This window comes from Haliotis rubra, unplaced genomic scaffold, assembly GCF_003918875.1.
Source record: "Haliotis rubra isolate DU_JTF1 unplaced genomic scaffold, ASM391887v1 Scf8, whole genome shotgun sequence".
NCBI classification, from domain to species: Eukaryota; Metazoa; Mollusca; class Gastropoda; order Lepetellida; family Haliotidae; genus Haliotis; species Haliotis rubra.
Window position 1 is genome coordinate 4,056,561 of NW_025767523.1, and position 18,019 is coordinate 4,074,579.

The 18,019-nt window shown below is 39.4% G+C and overlaps 1 protein-coding gene across 5 annotated transcripts in view; it reads left to right on the forward strand.

The window, feature by feature from the left end:
- The window catches only part of LOC124261467 (caskin-2-like), a 229,068-nt gene that overhangs the window by 148,605 nt on the left and 62,444 nt on the right, over positions 1-18,019 (forward strand). For 4 of the 5 annotated variants that reach the window (XM_046695780.1, XM_046695781.1, XM_046695782.1 and 1 more), the window contains 2 exons: positions 14,966-15,077; positions 15,357-15,551. In XM_046695780.1, the coding sequence (XP_046551736.1) occupies positions 14,966-15,077; positions 15,357-15,551 (307 nt within the window). Of the gene's footprint in view, positions 1-1,254; positions 1,851-14,965; positions 15,078-15,356; positions 15,552-18,019 lie in introns of those variants that run through there. The other variant, XM_046695784.1, reaches the window with a different exon arrangement.

Consider the following 18,019-nt stretch of genomic DNA (forward strand, 5'->3'; position numbering starts at 1 on the left):
ACGACGTAATCATTGTAAATTTCCAGCAAGCAATACGGTAATGTTTGCGGAAATTGTTTCATTGTGGCGTTATTGTTCTGTTTGTAATTAACAGACGTTATTAAGCAGGAAGAGAACCAGGATCTTAAAATTAGCGGTATGGTTTTTGTGGTATTGATGGTTCATTTCACATGGAACACTTTTGCTGACGACAAGTAAGTGAAGACTGTGAAATTGGCTACAAAGAGGCCTTGTGTCCCTGATCTACTTACCTGGGCGGCTAAATTGAAAATAGAAATAGATTGAAATTGGTGTTGTGATGTCCGAGATGAAGAAGATTGCCTCTCGTGATTCCCTGCAGTAAGGTTTTAGATTCTGGGGAGGGTATGCAACAAATTACTTGTCTCAGCACGGGATTACCTCTGTCCTGGAATTGTGAAATGGAACTGAGTTAGGATATTGTGAAATCTGTATCATTAACATTCCGGAACATTCACCTATGAGCCTGCTTCATTGTAGGTGGTGATTTAGTGTCAGCTGTTGTGGTGAAACATTTATCCGCTGTTCAGGTGAAATCTGTGTGTCGACGATTGTGGTGAAACTTCTGTCTAACTTTCTGCTGAAATCCAAAGTAGCTTTGTGTTGAAACATTTTATCGGCTGGTAGGTGAAATCTGTATCTATCATTTTGGTGAAACCTGTGGGAACCCTTGTGGTGAAATCCATATCTACCATAGTGGTGAAAACTCCAGCAACCCTTGTGGTGAAATCTATATCTAACACAGTGGTGAAAACTCCAGCAACCCGTGTGGCGAAATCTATATCTACCACAGTGGTGAAAACTCCAGCAACCCTTTGTGGTGAAATCTATATCTAGGATTGTGGTGAAAACTCCAGCAACCCTTTGTGGTGAAATCTATATCTAGGATTGTGGTGAAAACTCCAGCAACCCTTTGTGGTGAAATCTATATCTAGGATTGTGGTGAAAACTCCAGCAACCCGTGTGGCGAAATCGATATCTACCATAGTGGTGAAAATTCCAGCAACCCGTTTGGCGAAATCTATATCTAGGATTGTGGTGAAACAAGCATCTACCATTGTTCTGAAACCAACTTCAACCATTGTCATGAAATTAGATCCCAGGTAGCAACCCAACTTCTGTCTTAGACATTTGGTACTTTAAAGTATTCTGTTGTACTTCAACTCAAGTGTGATGAACTGAATGGAAAACCTTGAGGTTTGTTGGGTAATATATGTATGTGTTGTACATGTGGTTGACCTCAGTTAGCCATTGCCATTATCTCCCACGATGAACTTTGTCTGATATCCTGTGAAAAACTTAGATGCGGCTGTCATGTTGCTAAAAGCAGCATAAAACCCAACTCTGTAACTATTTAGTCCTCCTCCATGTAAGTACAGTTGTACTCGCTTGTGACAGATTACATAATCTCATCTCCCAAGTGTTGAGTGTACTAAACAGTACTCCAAATCCATTTGAGCCCACGTTCGCAGGACCGTTCATTTGAAGCCTGGCAAGTAACTAGCTGTCATCATCCAGACTCTAAATGAATCCTGGGTTTGACTTGACAAGACACATCGCATGGCACTGTTGCTCTTTTCTGCAACATTGAAATTGACAAGTTGATCCCTGGACAAATATACAGAGGAGAATTCCAAACACAATTCTATTACAAAGTGACATTTTGCAATAGACGCCTGAGGAAGGTAATTGTGGCGAAGCCAAGGTGAAAGACCAGCTCTGATCAATGTCCATCCTGTGAATTACATGGTGGAGTGAGTGATACAGACATACGCCACTATACAGCTACAATGGATCCGTTTGGCTGCGGATGCTGGTTTCCAAAGATGAAGGTAAACAAGGGTGACAGTGTTTGAAATGGCTGCGTCCCAGGCTGTATTTGTGGGACACAGGGTTTGTTTTACGGGGCTCGTTACTTGAGGAGATGTACAGGCCATATAATGCTTGTACATTAACACACTCACATGCTTACAGAGACACCATGGGCTTCTCGACAGGTGACTGTCACTCTTTTATCATCTGTCTGGAGATTCAGTTTCATAAATATTCTGTTGGATGTGTTATGGTGTAAAAGTCTGTTCTAGATGATGCCTCCAACATATGTTTGAATTTGTAGCCTGATGACTGTTCAATGCAGACTTAATTGGAGCTCAATGTGTCGTGGAAATATATTAGTCCATTTTGTAATGATAGGGATTTTGTAATGATAGGGATCAGATTGAGCCACCACCTCTAATTTTTATGCCCCCGCCATATATGGCTGGGGGCATATAGGGTTACCCTCCGTGTCCGTCCGTCCGTCCGTCCGTCCGTCCGAAACAGGGAATGTACTCTATCCACTTCTCCACAAAAAATGCTCTGTGGAATTCAATGAACTTATACATGGGCTTTCTTGGGACTCTAAAGGCGTGCATCTCATATTTTGGTTTGTATTTTATTTATTTTTCCAATTTCAATGCCGTTTGAACTTACATAAATTTTGTTGAATTTCTCTCTGAATATAGTGTTATAGGGGATGAAGTCTATCCACTTCTCCACAAAAGCTGCTCAACAGAATTGATTGAGCTTCTACGTGTGTTTCATTGGGACTCTAAAGGTGTGCATCTCATACCTTGTTCATCCAATTTCTTAATTTTGTCACTTCTACAGATGTTTGAACTTAGTTGAATTTGGTTCTATTCATCCTGTTCGTCCCATACAACAGGGGGTGTCCTTTATCCACTTTTCCACAAAAACCACTGCACAAAACCCATTTAGCTTACATATGTCTTTTATAGAGACTCTAAAGGTGTGCATCTCATATTTTGTTTTTGTATTTTATAGTTTTTTGTATGTTTAGAGACATTTGAACTTAGATAAATTTTGTTGAATTTCTCTCTGATGATAGTGAAATAGGGGATTAAGTCTATCCACTTCTCCACAAAAACTGCTCAACAGAATTGATTAAGCTTATACATGTGTTTTATTGGGACTCGAAAGGTGTGCATCTCATAGTTGCATAGATGTTTATTGAACTTGTGGGGCGGTGGGGTAGCCTAATGGATAAAGCGTTGGCTCGTCAACGCCGAGGTTCGAATCCCGGGTTCGAATCCCCACATGGGTACAATGTGTGTCCCCCGCCGTGATGTTGCTGGAATATTGCTCAAAGCGGCGTAAAACCAAACTCAGTCAGTCAGTATTGAACTTGTTTGTGAATTTTGTTCAATTATCATATAAAGATAAATAACTGAACAAAATTCACGAACAAGTTCAATAAACATCTATGCAATTTTTTCTTGTTTAGCATACTCTTGACATGAACCTAATTAATATTTGTTTTCCGAGTTTAAATAGTAAAAATTATGGGATTTTGCTATTATGAGCGCTGCAGTAATTTAAAGATGTCCCTTTCAAGAATGGCCTATGTTTGTTGATAGTGATTTGGTCAGTCTGTTGTTTTTGTGGCCATTTTATATTATCCAGAACATATGTTCAAGGATTGCCAGATTTATTTCTAAAATTATATTCTGCAATTTTCAACCGTAGAAAAAGTTACATCTTGTTAGACGAGGTAGATTTCATTATAGCTAATAAAATTCTGAGCTTTATTAGTTCTGTGCCCCTGGGTGCACAATGGGAAGAATCTGATTTCAAACCGTACAACTTTGTTGCATATATCATATATTGTGTCTCGTGAGAGTGACATATATTTCCTCACGGAAAACAAATGATCACTTGTTTCCGCTTGTGCTGCATGCTGTATTACCACTGTGTTGGATGCAAGCCACCATTGCAAGAAGTTGTAGCTTTGTGTGTTTGTTATGCAGCCTAGAATAGGCTCTGAGATTGGAGAAACATTCCAGGAAGTTGTTGTCCCTAACAACTAATTTACTGGGTAACCTCAAATACAACAATGAGGCGTGGAAAGCTATTTAAAAGTATATGTGAAGAATGGCTCACATATGTAGCGCCTTCATAAAAGGTAAATTCTCGACTGTCAGAAGAAAAATAACAAGCATCTGCTTTTGGAAAACTGGTTTAAATATACATGCTGCTGACTTTGTGAAAATGAATTCTCTTCTGTCAAATGTGGTGAGAAAGGGGGTTAGATGGGTCTTTTTAAGAAAGTTCTGCTGATGGATGAGTTGTATTTGGAAGTTGTTTATCGTGGTTGGGGTCATGTTGTGCAGGTATGGGTTAAATCCAAATGTCATGGCAACATTTAAAATCATGGAAAAGCCTTGAAGCATGTGCTGTGGTATCTGTTGTGTTGACTGACACCTTTTACTGACTGAAATCAGGAGGCATTTCGTACTGAGGGTTGGTTCTGTTTTGACCTCTTAATGGTTCTGACTAGCCTGGATGGTGTTTGTTGTTGATTAAAAAAGGCCAGTGAAATGATTTAAGTGTCATTGTGTTTATTTAACAAACTTTTATCAAACTCAAACATACACAACATTAAAGTCTTATTTAAATTTCAAAGGGGTGAATCAGGTGTGTTCTATGTTAAACTGTGAAAAAGTGTTGAAATGTTGCAAATTTGGGGGCATTCAGGATAAGGATGTAAAGGGTTAGCTTCCGTTTCTGCATATATTCACCAAACGTGTTACATTGTCAGTTTAGGAGTACATTGTGCCGGAATGGATGTGGATAAAGGAACCGATTTTTGTAAATTGTGTATAGGATGCTGCATTAGCTGTTATTGAGAATCGTGAAGCATACATTATATAATGTCTTTAAGGGTTTTCAGAATGCCTTTTGTCATCAAAGAGCCAACTATGATTTGCGATGTATTTACAATACAATGTGTAACCTGGCTTTTGTTCAGTGACTGAATCATTGAAGCAAGACAGAGTATATAGCATCTCCACTCAGTAAATTTTTGTTAAATTAAACTGATCATCAAAATGTTAAGGCTGATGAATAAATTTGGGAATTTATCAATGGAGACAAAGTATGCTGTTTCATAAAAATATCATGAATCTTTACTTGTTTATTTGGTTATTTTAAAATATTTTTTAAATTTGCTAAATTCTGGCATTTGTCACAAAACTCACAAATTCTTACTATCATTTAATTGTTGACATTTTAGTTTTCTTAACATGAACAGTTGGAAATCCTGGGTCTGCTGTAAGAGGAAGAATTTTGACATACATGAAACACAAATGTGATAGAAGTCCTCGTAGCTTGCTCTGACAGGCACTAACACTCAGAGGTGTGCCTTCATTGTGTTGCTAATCTCATGCTAGACAGTTTAATGCTATACACAAGGTCAGGCCTTAATAGGGGAGAGATTTCCTGTGGAGTGATGGGTATACTGGCATCATGCAAGCCATTGTGTAGCTTGTCGTTTGTGATGGCGATAAAGTTATACAAGCTCTGATTGGCTTTACCATTTGCCTGTAATGTCGCCAACTAACCCAATATTGCTTTTGTGGATTCCTTCTGTCAATCTCCATGCTTTGAATGTGTGTCCTACCTGGCTACAGCACAAAGGGGAGACTCGGGGATGTAACACCTGCTCTTCTTGTTGTGCAGTTTGGGGAAGCTGTCTTCCTCCTCTGCCTTATCTCCTTGCAATATTATGGTGGTGTATGGCTTCTATGTTGTATAACCCTCTATGTTCATCACAGCTAGATTGGGATCGGGTGTCAACAATGGTGCTGGTCAATGGCTGATCCAGTGTATGTGACCCGTGAAGATCGGGGTAGAATAGGTCTTCAGCAACCCAGGCTTGCCACAAAAGGCGACTATGCTTGTTGTAAGAGGCGACTATAACGGGATCGGGTGGTCAGGCTCGCTGAGTTGGTTGACACATGTCATCGGTTCCCAATTGCGCAGATCGATGCTCATGCTGTTGATCACTGGATTGTCTGGTCCAGACTCGATTATTTACAGACCGCTGCCATATAGCTGGAATATTGCTGAGTGCGTCGAAAAACTCAACTCACTCACTCCAGTGTATGTGTGGGACACAGTGGTTTGGGGTCATTGAATCCCCGTTTCCTAATCTTTTTATTTTGTTTTCATGTTTATATTTTTTACATTTTTGATTGAAATGCTCAAATATAGAGGGGAAAGTCCTTTACTTGCAGCATACAACTTCTGTTTGTATGTTTAATACCACACAGCAGTATACCAACTACATGATGGTGACCTGTAAATAATCAAGTCTGGACCAAGCAATGCCCCATTCCACTTCAGTACAGCAATATGCTGTAAACCTAACCCATTGAGCTCACGACAAGTATAGTTAGCTGGGGACCAGTTCTAAACCAAAGTCCTGTAAACTGTTACAACTAAGGTGCTTGGGGGCCATGATGCTCTGGAAACTCCATCTGGCCAAGGAATCAGTTGGGCACACATCTAGCGTCTATTCACAGCGTCTATTCACAACATCGCAGGGATGTGTTTAGCCTTGCTCCAAGCCTGTACTGTGAGTGCTATGCCCATGGATGTATAATAATTCTATCCTTAAAAGAGGCAAGTCTAAACAAGCGCCTGTCTGTTAGAGGGTCATTATGTTCTTTATATTAATATTCTTTAAAAATTATCTTTTAAAATGTTAATTATTACCTTAGCAGTGCAAGTCTAGGATGTGTCTAACCTGAAGGTCCTCATGTGAGTGAGTGAGTGTGACTTTGGTACATCTTTATTTTGGTAGTGATGCGATGTTTTGATACAGATTCTTGTACTAGCATCACACTCCACGAATAAAGGAAACTTTATGGAATAAAGTTTGTCTTTATTTTGGTTTGTCTGTTTTAGTCTGTTATACATAAAGATGTTTTGATACAGATTCTTGTACTGTTGTCAAGCATACATAACTGTTATACATAAGGTTTGTCTGTTAACATAAAGGAGTCTGTTATACATAAAGTTTGTCTGTTATACATAAGGTTTGTCTGTTATACATAAAGTTTGTCTGTTATACATAAGGTTTGTCTGTATTGTTCTTCCCAGCTTCCAAAATGCCACTCAAGGAAGTTATGTGGCACCCAGGTTTTCACGAGACTGTCCCTCACCTGTGTGGGGAAGTTTGTTACCTGGAGACAAACACCATTCAATTACCTGGGATACCATCTAGCCCACATGTGATATTTGGGTGTGGCTACCTTTTATCCACCTTCTTCCTTCCCCTCCACAACCTTGTCACAGGTGGACAGGCAAGGGCTTGTGACATGTGGACCTGTTGATGCTATTCCTGTGTTGCAGAAAAAGGCAACTGTTTCAACCTAGCATGTATATCTAGACATGCTGTTCCCTGCTGCTACCCCACCCTTTCCACACTCAAATACTCAGAGGAACACATGTGTATCCTCCACCTCCTCCGCCTCCAACACTTCCTGTATTCCCAATTCCATGGAGGTGAAGGTGTATCCTGTAGTAGTGGAACTTAATGTCAGGGCAGTCTTCAGGTGATACACAGTTACGTAACTCCTGCAGCTTCAGTAACAAAGTGACTGTTGATAGCTCCGTTAAACATTATGAGTAACACAGCTTTGATACAAGGATGTTGTGCATATAATTGTATATACAAAGTTTGTGTGTTAGGCTTGAAAAAGTCATGGCGGTCTGGGTTTCTTCAGATTTGTTTGTATGTGTTTGATTTTTATGGATATATTGTGCGTAACATTTGAGTTGACTTACACTCTGCCAATGCTGTTTTGCGTATATATATGTTTAATGACTACAAGATTACATTTTTAGTGATGGTGATATATTTTGGTTCTAATACAAACTCATTAAAGTACCAAATATGTTTCGGCACTGGGTCAAATGTAGAGTACAGGTCAGGTTGGGCAACATTCATCACAAAGACCAGTGGAAGGAGAGACAATGTTAGGCAGCATGACTCACATGACCCACACTATTTCCTTAAGACTGTTCGATGTATTCTTCAGTCGACTGGAGCGATGGGGTAGCCTAGTGGTTAAAGTGTTCACTTGTCTTCAGTCCACCGGAGCGATGGGGTAGCCTAGTGGTTAAAGTGTTCACTTGTCATGCCGAAGATCCAGGTTTGATTCCCCACATGAAACCCATTTCTGGTGTCCCCTGTCGTGATATTGCTGGAATATTACTAAAAGCGGAGTAAAACCATACTCACTCACTCACTCACTCACTACCTCACTCACTCACTCACTACCTCACTTAACCCAGCAATGAATGGGTACCTGGTAGGATGAGATGGTAATGACTGTCAACCATCTAGCACCTTAAAGGCAGCTTAGATGTATACAAACCAGTGAAAGTGAGCATTCCCTGAACCATGGTCTGGCGTAATAATGTAGTGCTTTCAGTTTGCTGGTGCTTTGTTTGTGCAGTAAAGTCATGCACATTATTGTCACCCTATGTTAACAATGGCGCAGTCACTGGCACCATGTTGTCTGTACACACAAATAGGGAAGGACATGATATTGATGTGTTGAGGTAGGGTCATGCCACCTTTCTGCTGGAACCCTCTCATCTTGATAGGTACTAATGATTCTCAAGGAGGAACCATTTCAACATGTAGAGATGGATCTTTGATGCTAGACACAGGATCCGGTGGTCAAAGACAGCCTGGAAACATGAAGGACCCCCTGTGGTCATCAGAAGCATCAGCCACTCTGGTACAGTACAGCCGGAAGGAGCATCTCCGATCTGCTGTCGATACATCTCGGATCTATCTTGTCTATGCTAGACATTAGTGATATAAATGTGACTAGCGACACTGGCTCTTAGGCTTGGTTGGGACATGACAGAACGGAAACAGGCACAGCAGTAATGCTGGGTTCTTGCTTTAATGAGATACTTGAAACTTAATACCAACTTGTTCAGGTGTGCGTTGTCTTGAGTCTGCTAAAGAAATGGATGCAGGGATTAATATCTTGGTTTTTTTTATTTTATATATCTGATATATATGTTTACAATTTTTTAATATACTTTTGCCGATTGAGCAACCCTGTATTATAAATAAGCATATGTTATAAGAAAAGAAATTGCCTCGAAAACGCAATGTTAACTTTTGAAAACAATTTTTTTTTAAACTAATTATGGGAATTAAAAGGAAAAAGCTTGAGTAAACTTGGATATTTTTAAAAAGGTTTCAGAGTCTCAATGGTATTCTCTGCCAGGGACTATTTAATGTAATGTGAAGTAGTGGTTAATATATGCCGATAGTCAGTGCTCATGCTATCACCCACTGGTTGTCTATTGGAGATTCCACCACCTACAGGCGGCCATTATTTCAGCTGGAATATTTCATACTGTGGTGTAAATCAACATTTTCTCTCTCACTGGAGAGCATGGCATCTGATGCGGAATTCACAAGTATGTTGCAATGGGCGAGGTATTTGTCCTCTAACCTCTGTCTGCAGGTAGCCCACACTCTGCAGTGTACATGGTAATGACACGTACTCCATGAAGACCGTATTAGCATTCCATGTCACTTTTTATGAAGCGATTTATCTGTGTTGGGGAGGCCCGTTCACGGACCTGATCCTGTGCGTGTGAGTTTTTACTGTCTGTTGTCACTCTGCATGTAATGGATGCAGGCTCTCAAGAAAAACATGTCTGCAGCTGTGACAAGAACTGCGCACAACTTCAATATTGTACACATACTGTCCATTGATTTGGCTTTGATTTATGTAATGCATATGCTTTACGAAGGCAAAATTGATGTAAGCATTGTTTGATTTAATTGTCATGTGAATATAATCACGTTTTTGCTGTGTCAGGCTGGGCTCAATGTAAACAGTTTTATCTTAAATCACTAGTTGTTAGGCTACATTCTGGATCATAGAATGTTGACAATAAGATCTTACTTGGATTCAGTTTGTACATCATTGATTTACTTCTAAAACACTGCTGGTTTGGTGCTTCTTGCAGTGTGTTGAAAGTAATGATTTTTGTGGCTTGCCTTGATAGTGCTGTTGTCAGTGTTATATCTGTGTGTCAGATTATTTGTGTTTCTGCTGATGTAAGCAAAGTCCTTGTTTTGTCATCTTGCTAATCGGGTTTAGTTTGGTTATTCTTAGAGTTATTATACAATAATTTTGATAATTTGCTTTGGAATAGTCATGTAAATGAGGAATTTATATTTGGCTAGCTATTCTCGAAACGTTCATAGTCCTACGAACTTCTTACCCCAATTTTTAACACATTGGCTACGATCAAAGTTAAGAATTCTTTGGACTTCAAACATTTCGAGAATAATGGCCCTGGTCTGTTGCCTTCATAGCCCCATGTGGAGCGGTGGGGTAGCCTAGTGGTTAAAGTGTTTGCTCGTCACGCCGAAGGCCCGGGTTCGATTTCCCACATGGGTACAACTTGTGAAGCCTATTTCTGGTGTCCCCCGCTCTGATATTGCTGGAATATTGCTAAAAACGGCGTAAAACCATACTCAGCCAGTCAGCCAGCCAGCCCTGTATCAAGCAGTAATTGGGCTGTGGTTGTAAGCATGTGTTAATGTGTAAGAGTACAAGTTGTCTGAAGCCCCAGGGTTCACTGTGTTGAGGCATGTTAGGAAAGTTTGATTATGGGTTTGAATCCCAGATCTGGCCAGATTATGTTTCTAGGTTTGTCAGTCACCAACAAGGTGGGGAATACCTGCATCATTTCGTGTTTCCTCCCTTCATCCATCCTTCTTAAGGCTGACATGCTGGGATGTACCAGAAAATCTCTTCAAAGCTTCATTAAACTCAGTTCATTCACTAAAGTACTGGAATTAAGTTATTTTAGATTGGTCAGTTGTTAGTGATCATCTGTGGCAATATGATAGTACTTCAACTGTGTTGGGTATATATCCAACAAATTCATTTTACATAACTTATTATTATTCCTGTAGACCACAACCACTTTCTGAGTTTAAGAGATTGAAAAAGGTTGCCAGCCTTACAGTGATTCTTCTTTTATAATTTTGTAGTTGTATCGGTAGCATCTAGATTGTCCCAAATGGATTTCAAGTATTACACTCAGAATCCTTCCTAACGCAGAGTAGTCTGCAGTTTCTCATGGTAGGGTTGGTTGTGTAGTCAAGTGGTTAGGGTGTTAGCTCTTCTCACCATAGAACCGAGTTTAATTCTTAACTTACACCTGTGATGTGAAACCAATTCCTTTTGTCTCTTGTGTCTGACTGTGGTGTAAAACAGCATTCACTCACTCACATCTGCCGATATTTGATCCATATTTGTGTATCAGTGATTCCTACATCTGGAAGCTGTCTTACTTCACACACTTGTGTCCAGGCATCTGTAGATGGATAGATAGGGAGGGTGGTTCAGATCCACCAGATAGCTGACAGATGAAACCAGGGGAGATAGATAGCATCACACTGTAGGTCCGTCATAACCACAGTCTACAGCAAGTTATTGATTGAGCAGGATCTCAATGCTAAGGTAGGAGAACACAGGATATACACTGTTCCTGGCTTTGTTTCTGTGTGTAACAACTAGCAGCACGCGATAACACATGCTAGCAGGTCATGACGTCATTCCCTTCGCCAACATCAGGCATATAGTATATATATATATTTGGTACCTTACTTCATGTTTGCCTAAGATTGGTTAGATGATTGTGGATCACAGTGTGACTGAGAGGTGTCGTGTGTCTTTGTATGCCTATTTCAGAGATTATGTTTTTATTAAGAATGTCATTATGTCATAATAGACAATATTGTGTACAGCTGGGTTGAACCTATGTTTTTGTTATGCAGTGTTGGAAATAGTGTTGGGAATTGGTTGAAATATCACAATTGATGATTGGTTCATTACCAATGGGCAATCATCGGAAAAAATTGGTTAGCGATCATTTTTCAGATTTTCCTATTCAGGTTGTTATTGCAGATAAGTATAACGTGGTTCTTTGTTGTTTTTAGTTTTATTTAGAAACTGCCCAACTGCATTAGCAAATTTCACATCCAATTTAAAATGATGGTACTCACTACTTTAAAGTAATGACTAATATATCATGAACATAAACCTCCTGAAGTCTTCAAGATATATTCAGTCATGACATTTCAGTAAGCGAAGTGAGTTTTCTAAGAATTAAACACGCTTTCAGGCCCTGACAGCTTCTAAGATATGTTTCATCGTGAAGTGTTTCAAACACTAAAACAGTAGTTCCAAAATTGTTTGTGTTCGATTATGAGAAAAGGCGATTGATTGCTTGGTCGTTTGGTCACTGCGACCAATCTTCGATATTTCAATGAATTGGAACACCACTAGTTGGAAATAAACGAGCACCTTTGAGGTCTTGGTGGTACTGAAGGTAGGAACCTCCTTAATCCTACCACTGAACATCAGGGTTATATGTGACAAGGATCACTTGACTTTCATGCTTAGTTATGAACACTGTAATGAATGTGTAAGAATGTCATCACTGACTCGATTGTGTTCAGCCTCAGTACATAGAATTTACATTTTACACCTGCTACCATAAATACCTCTAGCCCTTGAACATCTAAGGAAGGCTATAGGATGCTGAAACTGCATTTGATGTGTTTTCATGATAAAGTTTAGTAGTATGATTATATTTCATTAGATCCGTGTCTTTGATCCCAGCGTGCCCACAAGTACAAGCCATGCTCTCTGCCTCAGGTGTTTGTCAAGCTACTCACAGCAACTGGCAAGGCTGGCAACCTGATTTCATTTCCCCTCCTGTTTGATGATTGTTTGTACTTTGGACAAATTTCAAAAGATGAATCCTTTTATTCCAGGACTTTGATATGATCATCTCCTTAGGGTGATTCCTACACCTGTGTTCATCAGGTGGGGATGGAATGTATGAGATGGGAGGGATATACACGGGTTGATGTGAAATGTACAGATGTCCAAGAGAGGGGTCAGGTATCAGATCATGTGGTAAATGTTTGGAGCACACCTTAGCTCAAGCATGAAATGCAGGATACTTATTTATTTGGTTTAGACAACACAATAACTTGGAAAGATCAAGAATATGGATGAAACCTGTCCAAAACTGTTAGCCTATCTGTCCCTTTGGTTTATGGGCTTATATTTTTTATAGGTGCATGTTTGTTATTTATACATTTTTGTGACTTAATGATGTAAATGGCTTTGTAAACAAGGTATCAACTTGAATAGTTTTTAATTCAAAACAAGTGAGTGAGTTTAGTTTTACGCTGCACTCAGCAATATTTGAGCTATATGGCGGCAAACTCTAAATAATTGAGTCTGGACCAGTGATCCAGTGGTCAACAGCATGAGCATCGATCTATGCAATTGGGATATGATAACATGTGTCAACCAAGTCAGCGAACCTGACCACCCCATGAGTCGCCTCTTACGACAAGCATAGGTTACTGAAGATCAATTCTAACTTGGGTCTTCACAGATTAATGCAAAACAAAGAAACCTGTGTTAGAATGTGTGTTTGATATTTAGATGCTTTATGCTATGATCAAACTGTTATTTCAATTGTCACATCAGAAATACTGTGACATGAAAGGCTTTGTAGCAGCCCAATTAATTGCCCCGGATGATGCAGAGCATAGACAACTACAATCAGCTTGATGTTCTTGGCACCTTCGCATGTTATGACAATTTTTTCTCAGACTTCATTCATGGTAAATTGAAAGACGGGATACTCTTTGATTGGCTTTACTCCAGCATGCTGTTTCTGCTCTTTCCTCGTGGACCCTTGTGGACCCATCTCGGACATAAGGGGACATTGTGATCACTGCACAGCTGTGAAGATGCTGTAATTACCAGCCTTATATATCCAACAGTTCACCTAGGAAATTGTCCGTGTCCTGGCTTTCTCTTGCTCCAGGCTCTCGTCAGATCTGATAGTCATATGTTTCTTTGAAATGTACAAGGTTGTGTAGATGATAGACGGATGTGTCATCACTTGCATGTTTTGAGATCAACGATTTGCTTCTTAGCTCAACATGCAAGCAGAATATTTTTTAAGGGTTGCTGCACTCGTTTTTGATGTGGCGTTATCTTTCTATGGGGTTAGGGTAATCTGAAGGTTGTGGCAGTGGTTGTGTTTATAAGGGTAAATGTTCTGTGATGCTTATGGCTTTTTATATCATCTGCATGGAGTGACGGCTCTGAAGATGTTACATATTGTTCAACCTTGCTGAATGATTTGTACATTTTAGAAAAGGATTCTAGAAGTATTCATGCACTAGCTATTAATGATGTGATTAAATGGAGAGTGCCGCATGAGACTTATGTTATCCTCACTTTCTCATTGAACAATGTGTGGACTGTTTATGTATAATTTGTGTCAGTGTTTTCAGATTGTATATGGGAACTGGCATGATCATCATGAAGCCTGCTGACTTTTCTGTCATTGGCCTGGCTTTCTTAGTGTAATATCATACCCTAACAATGTCGGTCAGTGCACAGTGTTGCAGCCTGTGGGGCGGTGGGGTAGCCTAGTGGTTAAAGCGTTCACTCGTCACAACAAAGACTCTGGTTTGATTCCCCACATGGGTACAATGTTTGAAGCCCGTTTCTGGTGTCCCCAGCCATGATATTGCTGGAATATTGCTAAAAGCGGCATAAAATTAAATTCACTCACTCGCTCACTGCAACCTGTAATGAATGTCCCTTAAGGGGGTTTGAGAAAATGTATTTGTATATGTATATGTCAGAGGTGACTGACTGGATTGTGTGGCCAGGCTTGCTGATTTGGTTAACTGCACGGACAAATAATGTCAGCCTTGGTTTGTCTGGTCCATAATTGATAATTTACAGATGCCTGCCATCTAGCTGGACTTTTTAGTACAGACAAGCAAACAAGATATGATTCATGTTTGTGAATTTGTCTTTACTCTGTAAATATCTCTTAGAGGGTTACAAATTGATTTTAAATGCAGACCAATTCAGTTGGAATGTTGTGTGCTGTGCTAATTTCAATGTTCTACAGCTGATGGTATCTCCTGAGTAGCTAGCTACAAGGCCTGTGGTATAGTGTAGTCCATATTAAGGCAGTAAGAGTTATCTCCCCTGTGTTGCAGGTTTTGGAACAAAAGCCGGATGGTATCTGGAAGGGTTACGTAGTGCAGAGTGGAAGAATGGCAAAAACAGGCTTCTTCCCTGCCAACCATGTGGTTCTTGTTGACAGCCAAGGTGAGAAAATAAAAATATTTTCCAAATATTAAAATATCATGTTTAGAATCTACATGCTTCACATACTTTAATTGTAAACCTAAATAAATATGTGATCCTAAATTAACAAGACCAATAATCTAAATGCCAATTATATTGTTTATTTGAATTTTAATATAATAAATTACAGCTAGTTAAGTGATATTTTATATCACATAAATATTTTTATATCTTATTTATATCTGTGATATTTCTGATTATGGTAATTATTTCATGTAAATCGTTTTTTCGACTTGACAGTGGTTGCCAAACAGCAACAACAGATAAGCCAGCAGTCCAAACGTATCAACATGCCGCCAGTCCCTGATCTCCTGAACCGAAGCCCCGGATACATGGGCAGCAGTCAGCACGGTGGTCACTTCAGTGGCCTGGGGGTCGACGACAACTTCCCACCCCCTCCCTCACCCCTCACACTTGCCAGATCGCCACACAGAGGTAGGAATGAATTTATCTCAAGCATTATGTACCTATGCAAGACTTGTAATCTGAATGTTAAAACACTTGAAATTCTAACTGTAACACAATTGAAACCCCTGTCTGTGCTGTTTAATTAGCTTCAGTTGTCTAGTGTTCAGTAGGTCTTAAGTCAGCAATATCACTGTTCACTTATTTACAGCAAAACCCAGTTAATACGGACAGCATATACCATTTGTATGGATAAGCAACATAATTGTGAGGTGAACGAGGGTGTGCATTCAAGATTATAATAATAATAATAATGATAATGGATTTGTATAGCGCCTAGATTCCACATATGGTACTCAACAGTGCTGATTATTATTACCTTGATAACCCAAGCTGGTGGCACTCTGGATTAACAAATCATAGTTATAGGAAAATATTCCTGGTATATATCTAGATGTTCCTGACAGTTAATGTCCAAAAGGTAAGGTGTCTAGACTATCAGGGGCCAGACGTGTGATAAATTTTAAATGTGAAGTTCTGTTTGAGCTTGGTTGAGACAGGTTTGAATTATCCACTGGTCCTACAGGCTAGGACTAGATCGACTACTTCAGTCCAATTTAACTGGTTTTACAGTTAAAATCAAGAGTTTACTCTCACCTTTATACCCAAAAGAGACACTTTGTGAAAAGGAAAATGACCTCTACAACCTACTGTAGATATTTGAAAAGGCAGACATTTGTGGCAGGTAAATATGTTGAATTGTCATACATTTGAAATGTAGATTTGGGTGAAAGGTTTTGGTTTTAATGACATTGAAAGGAATGTAAAACAGGCATGTTGTACACTGAACTGGGATATCACAAAGAGAGTTGTCCTTGTGTTGTTGCATTGGTACATGTCGCGAGAATGTTTGTTTACAAATTGTATGGAAGAAGATGAGATAGAATCACTGACGACTGCGTTGTAGTCACCAGACACTGACAAAGAGGTGCTGTATGAGATGTAGACTACCTGTGGCCGCTGTGATGCAGAATAAAGGAGACGTCTGCCAGCGGAGAAATCAACAGGCTAAACACGCTTCACACATCTGACCCGTTAAATATTAAATACTATGTATTTGTATAGATGTGTGGGGACACAAATGTATTAGGGAAGAATGAAAGGGGTAGTTTGTGTCGGGATGTCAGGACAGTTCTGTAGCACTGCCTTGTGACTGGCATGGAATTAAGGGGATTGAATTGAAATGTACAATTTGATGGTTGTCGACCACGTACTTCCAGCAGACTGGGTCTGAATGATGCATTCGTCAAGGTAGGACTGGTACACTGGATTGATAGTACCCTCACTACCACTTCTCCTTTCAATGTGTCTGCTATGTGGAGGAATGTTTTCACTAAGCGTTCACTGTCAATGGCCTAAGCTCTACTATGGCTGACATTCTTGCCTTGGCAATTTAGTAGTAACTATATGTTAGGATTGATTTTGACCTCTTCATTCTTACACATCTATAGAAATGTTGTATTACTGTTGGCATGAAATATTATCTGCATGATTTATTTGGCATTCATCATATATTAGGGACTCATTTGAAAGGGTTAAACCTTTACTGTGTCGAATCAGTGCTGCTTGATGTGCTTAGTCTAGTGGATAGAGTGTCTGCCCAGAGAACAGAGGGTCATTGGTTCCAGCCTCTGCTGAATTATGCTTTAAACAGATGATACACTTAAAAGATGGTACTTGTTCACCCAATTTCACTATCACCTTTTCTTATAGTTTGACATATGTAAGTTGAACAACAAACATATTGAGATAAGCATTTGCATCTTTCCAGGTGTACAGAATTTTTGGGAAAACTAGACATTTATTTAATTTTTCTGATAAAATGTAGCAACATTTAACAAGTTTATCAGAGATTTTAGACTCCAATGTTCACATTTAAACACTGAGACTATATTTTGGGACATTGGCTTATAAATGGAATACAAACACCATGAGATGAACCCACATGCAAAGATAATATAATTTTCTGAACGGTGAACCCTATCAACACAGCCAAATGTGATATTTGTTTGTTTACAAGGATGTCAACAATCCTGATTATACTAAGGTTCACTGAGCAGCTGTCCTGATAGCTGCATATATATTGTAACATTACAATGGACACTACTTGCAGGCCTTATCAGAGCTTGTTAACATTTATCTCTCACTTCAAAGATGGCATCTTTGTATATGTTAATCTGGAGGCTTTAACAGAATATGAGGTGATTAGTTCAATTGGCTGCAGTATGCAGGGACTGAAGTACGTGCTGGCAAAAAATTTCCAAAATTCCATTTGGCTTCCTTATTTCACCAGTGAATAAATGGAATAGCTTTTTTTGTAATTCCTGTGTTTGCATTTTATTACCATGGAAAACAAAAATGTTACCTGAAGAAGTCTTTTGCACATTTTGCCAGTTTAAGTTCATTTTTAGTCCTGGGATAGTGTTTTTGGTGAAGAC